The 6000-nt window shown below is 48.5% G+C and overlaps 1 protein-coding gene across 1 annotated transcript in view; it reads right to left on the reverse strand.

Moving 5' to 3' along the window:
• Positions 1–5518, reverse strand: part of robo2 (roundabout, axon guidance receptor, homolog 2) — a gene marked incomplete at its 5' end in the record, with an annotated part of 178623 nt that extends 173105 nt beyond the window's left edge. The window contains one exon of the mRNA XM_080006547.1: positions 5464–5518. Coding sequence (XP_079862673.1) covers positions 5464–5518 — 55 coding nt within the window. The remainder of the gene's footprint in view (positions 1–5463) is intronic.
• Positions 5519–6000: the final 482 nt, after the last annotated feature.

Raw genomic sequence — 6000 nt, forward strand, 5'->3', positions numbered from 1 at the left:
CACCACCATGCGGGAGGCGAAGGACAGGTTCCAGGCGACGGCCTCCAGAGCCCGCCGCAGACTCACGCCCGGGTCCGACGGCACCGGCACTCTGTGGGCGAGAGACAGAGCCGGCGTCGGGCTAAACCCGGCATGGCTGTATCCTCACAATGTATTTTGACTTTACTCTCTGAATTCTCCCGTACTGCCCTTCAACAACCACATGCTTGGATGTTGAAGTGCAAATTTCAATGGCCTTAAGATTTCCCTAAGGTGTCCCCTAAGCTTTGATAAAGTCTTATCTTATCTTATCTTATCCAGGTTTCAAAGGCTCTGTTGGGACCGGGGGCCAGGGGGGCAACGGAACAAACGCCCCTCCCACACCTTGTTTAGTTTGTGATCCGTAGCTGGGCCTGTTCCACAGCCCTATAGGGGTTCATTCAACACGAGCTGCAGCAAAAAGAAGAAGAAAAGCTCCCTGGATGCCGTCCCTATCTCAAACTGTTAATCACCTGTTTGGAAAACATGGGCACGGAGATAAAGAGGAGGGCAGTAGTGTGTGTCTGTGTGTGTGTGTGTGTGTGTGTGTGTGTGTGTGTGTGTTGGGGCCCAGTGGGGAGGAGACAGGTGTGTGTTCTGTTAGTACATGTGCGTGCGCGTGTGCGTGCGCGTGTGCGAGACAGGTGCCGGCCTTGGCCTCCATCTGCACCTCGCGGCTGGAATTCTCGACAAATCATATCCCTCCTCCACCGTCGCTACCTCAACGCGACACCACCCCCCCCCCCCCCCCCCCCCCCCGATTCGCTGTCACAGGTGTGACTCCAACCCCGCTCTCCGTTTGAATTCCACCCCCATGGACGTCGCCGGCAAGACGCAGCCCTGCTAGCGTACGCAAGAAGCACTGAGGACCCGTGAGAGAGAGAGAGAGAGCGACAAAGCAAAAAAAAATAAAAAAAGGATGACGGGAGACGGAGAGACAATGAGATAGAGAGAGATGGAGTGTGGGGACGGGGCGGCGTGAGATTCCAGATGGGAAGATGCACGAGTTAAAACTCCGCGGCGCGGCCCGCCACTTAACAGGGAATCTCCGTCTTGTTCCTCGTAATCTCTCATTCTCAAAATCTTTGTTTCTCCAGGCAGAAGCGCCCAGGCGTCGAGTCTTCCTCTGCTGGGTAAATGTCAGCGGTATGCTTGGCTGGGATGCTTGGGCGGAGGTGGGGCGGGGGTGGGGGGGGGGGGCTTTGGTATAATCCCCCCCGGCACTCGTGCGCTCCTTGACGCTGACATTTCCTCGCCCACCTCTGCGGCAGGTTGAATGTAAAGGCTTTAACAAACCCAAACTCCCCGACCCGAAATAGCTCGGCGTCTCATTATTTCTGACTGAAAACCCGGCCGGTATTCATAAACTAGAGCGGGCTGCGTGGCAAATTAGAAGCCCTCAACTTTTTTTTTTTTTTTTTTCCTCCTTTTCCTGTCGAGTCGAGGAAGCACAATGACAGCTGGGGCGGCCCAGCGATCAAAGCAGCATCACGAGGTGACACGCCCACGTCACCACTGGAGTGACGTTCAGCTGCGATTCCGCTTCTATGCTTATTTGAACACATAAACAATACTAATATGATAATAATTGCATTTTTATACTGGCTTTTAATACATCGGAAATTCTGTGAAGGTGCAGTGCTGAAGCAATTAAATCGGACGTGAAAGTAATAGATTTCAATGCCCGAGCGCACACGCACGCACGCACGCACGCACGCACACACACACACACACCTTCTTTCCCTCTATTCCAACATCCCTGTCCCTTTACCTCCTCTCAATCTCGAGCACCTTTGACTCCTACCCCGTCGTCTTTACCCCGCACTCGTTTTTGATTTTAATCAGGGCGTAAACAGTGTTTTTTTTTTTTTTTTTCCGGCCCCGGTGACAGTGATGAGAGTACAGGGGACAGTGGAGAGGAGCTTCCTGCAGATCCTGGGTGAAGGCTCATCATTACGGCAGCGCCATCCAGCAAATGAACCGCAATTACAGTAACGCAGAGTAAACGCTGCCAACTCGGGCAGAACAATCACATTTGGGGCGAGGCATTACAATGGCTCTTACGCAATGACCTCAGTCTGCCTCATCATTCATGTACACTGTTTTAATCTGGGCTTACTCCATTATGGGGCAGCGCTTTGGACCTCCCTCATTCAATCAGAACCCATCGAAAGGTGCCGTTAGCTTCCAGGGTGCTTCAGTGCTGCAGCACCATCCTACCCGGGTGTAGCGACGAGAGTAGCTCGTAGCTTTTCATTTGAAAAAACATAGATGTTATTTCTGGTGTCGTTCAAGTACTCACCCACTCGTGTGCACGCACGCACGCACGCACGCACGCACGCACGCACGCACGCACGCACGCACGCACGCACGCACGCACGCACGCACGCACACACACACACACACACACACACACACACACACACACACACACACACACACACACACACACACAGCAATAAGAAAAGACAGAGGACAGAGAGCTGGACACTATCTAGAGTAGTGGTGTAAATGTGTGGGCCGGGGACCCTAAGGGGTCCTTGAAGAGATTATAGGGGGTCCCCTGTTGATTAATAGTTAAATGTCAATTATTCCATTTGCAAGACGTCAGCACAATTAGAGCCTTTACAATATTGACTGTTTTTATCCTAGTTCCACAGATACCTCGAGGTTTGGAATAAATCATCATCTAACAATAAAAATCTACTCAGATGGGGGTCCCAGAGACGAAATCTTATCAAATTGGGTCCGTGGCCTAATGTATATCAAATTGCGGGTCCTCAATATGATAAAAGGTTGAGAGCCAGTAATCTAGCCCAACAGAGAAGCAGGGGTCCAGCCCCGTCCCCATCAGCACAAGGCGTGAGTCAGGCAACCTTTCACCAACTCCCAGCCTCACAGCCTGCACGACTGTGATGTCACCACTGGCCTCTGGATCAGACACAAGCATGTGCGGGCCCTCAGAATAGCACGGGGCCAAGAGTGCATGTCCAATATGCTGAGCATGTTCTATTCCAGCTTCAAAAAAACAGCGCAGTCTTAGTCTTGGAACGATGACCAGAGCTGAAAAGCGACAGCTGCTATCCAGCCATCCAGACGATACTTCTCCAGAAACTCTCCTTTTTCCTAAAAAACCAAAACAATTCTCACTCAAGTCCTTCGGTTCTGGTGTCAGATACAATTACCCCAGCTTTCCTATCAAGCCCTCTTTTGTTCCTGCGTTGACATCCCTCCCTTTTTGCAAGTCACTCGCCCTCTCTCGCTCTCTCTGTCTCTCTCTCTCTCTCTCTCTCTCTCTCTCTCTCTCTCTCTCTCTCTCTTTCTTGCCCAATTCTGTTTCTATCTCACCTTCTCTGCCCCCTGCTACACACTGGCAGTATTAATCACAGCACACTAAACACTAACTGACGCCATTCACAAGGCTGGGCTTTGTTGCCCATGCATCCCAGTGAATGCAACTCCAGACCTTTTTGTCTGCCTAAGTGGACTCTTAGAGGTGGCTCCTCCTCCTCCAAGGACCCCTCAGATTACCTCTGAAAGGCTGGGTGATGTGTGGATCTACATGGACGGAGGAGAGAGCCAGGGATGGGGGGTAGTGGGTGTGGTGGTTGGGGGGTAGTGGGTGCGGTGGTGGGGGGATTGACAAGGAAATGATTGGGAAGAGAGATTCACTGCTCCCTCCCTGGCCGTCCGGCCATGCCATCAACCAGTGCTTAGCAACCAGTGGATTTGGCTGAACGGGGACGAGAGAACAGAAAAAAAAAGAGAAAAGGAGAAATGAGAGAAAGCGATAGATGGAAAAAGAGAAATATATATTCCAATCTTCACAAAAGGTGACTGGACTCACTGCAGATGGGGGGGGGGGGGGGGGGGGGGTAAACAAGGGCGGGCGAGAGATCACCCTACAAACAGTCTTGGAAACCAATGCCTGAGCTGCTCAGAGCTGTAGAAAAGGGAAGGTTGAAAGGATGAAAGGTAAGAAGAAAAGAAATACTTCCAATCCAACACCCACAAAGGGGGCCTTTACATTCATCATCTTTTTTCTTTTTTTTTTTCAAAACTGTGCAGACAACCTTAAGCAAACACAAGCCTGAATCATCAATTACAAAGGGGAATGTGTTGATATAAAGCTAAACGTTGTTTGGTCATAGGCTGTGTGTGTGTGTGTGTGTGTGTGTGTGTGTGTGTGTGTGTGTGTGTGTGTGCTTGTGCGTTCATGTGTGTGCGTGTGTGAGCGCGCACACACACGTCCATAAGCAGGAAGACACATCACACAAATTACAGAGGTGGCCCCTGCAAAATTAGCACAGAACGGCCATCCAGCACACCTTGCACCTACGTTTTAGATCTTCCCTCATCCCATCACTCCAATTACTCCACTCTCACACACACCACCTTTAGTCTCTGTTCAGATTTGTGCGAGTCATCACTTTTGCTCTGCATTTAAAGCCGTTTTAATTCCTCCATAAAATCAGCACACTTGTGGGTCTTGTAAAACCGTAAAAAAAAGAGCTGACTCGGCACTCTGGGCTAGATTGCACGAGGGGCACCGAGGCCGACTACAGAAATTAAAGTGTGAATCTTGTCTGCAATCAAAAACACCATCACCATTAAAAAGTTTAATCAAAGAAATGGGAGCTAGGTGATAGAGTGGGGCTGCAGTGTGTGACTCAAGTGTATCCCACTTTACACTACAACGCAAATGGACCTGAAATCCCACAGCACCTTCTCTCCCACAGCAGTGCAGAGGAACAGTGTTGCCTCCCATTCACAGGTTTTAACTGCCTGTCTGGGGCAGCAGCCGTTTCTTGCGTTTGTACAAGTATGACGTGTTTTACCGAAAATGTTCTTGCAGGTCAATAACAGAACATGTTCGCCACTCTGAAAATGGATCCTCTCTTCCTCTCAGGGATCAAATCTTTATCGGTGGTTGCAACTTGGGAGTTATATTACGGTTATATTATCCTATAATGCATGCAGTATACTGTGTGTGTGTGTGTGGGGGGGGGTTCAACTACCAGGATTTCTATCAAATACCAGGATTGAAATGGCCCTTATTTGAGTTCAACTTGCACTTAAAAAAAACCAACCCAAATTGTTCAGTTCCAGTGCGCTTAAAACACGCAGCAGGTGTTCAGTGAATGCATGGTGTGTTGAAATGAAATAGGGTTAAAAAATAAAAAAAACATCTATAAAGAGGAGAGAAAATACACTCAACATGTTTCTGTCATTACACTTGTGATTTTTTTTAAATTAGTAAGAAGAACTTAATGTGAGTATGTATATATATATATATATATGAATAAAATTTTCCAACCACAGCAACCTAAATAGGTTAAAAAAATAACCGAATTGTAAGATTTAATTGAATGATTGAAATCAATGAATCATCAAAATCATATGGTAAGATAAACACATAGCAAAATCTGGATTTAAATAACTTACCATCAACTTGTAAACACAGTAATCCACCAACCAGGATGAACACTAGTGGACCCATACTGGCATATTAAACATCCAAATTCTTTACTTGACTTGGTCCAAAAAAAAAAAAAAAAAAAAAAAAAAGAAAAAGTGCCCAAAAAACGACACCAAAGTAAAGTTAAGAGACAGGTCCTAGTGACTGACAGGAGCCGGTTCCAATGTCCAGGAATGAAGACGATCCATTCTACGGCAGTTCGACCCGGAGCTTGGGGATAGACATATCCACGCACACACACACACCACTGAATCAGTCACAGGGAGTCATCCCTCCTGGTCAAGTCGGACCCCTCCACCCCCGCCTCAGATATTGGCCACAGTTCTAAAATGCGCGTGAATTTATGCCTAAAAAGTCAATAACGCGTCCGCTCCAACAGGCAGCACATGCGCTCTCTCCGCTGCGCCTCCCGGTTCCTGGAGATGTCTCCTCCGCTGCGCCTCCCCAAGTCTGAGAGCTACGTAGCCAAACATAAAACGCGAACCAAACACGAAAAAAATAAA

The sequence above is a fragment of the Zeus faber genome (genome assembly GCF_960531495.2).
Source record: "Zeus faber genome assembly, chromosome: 9".
NCBI lineage: Eukaryota > Metazoa > Chordata > Actinopteri > Zeiformes > Zeidae > Zeus > Zeus faber.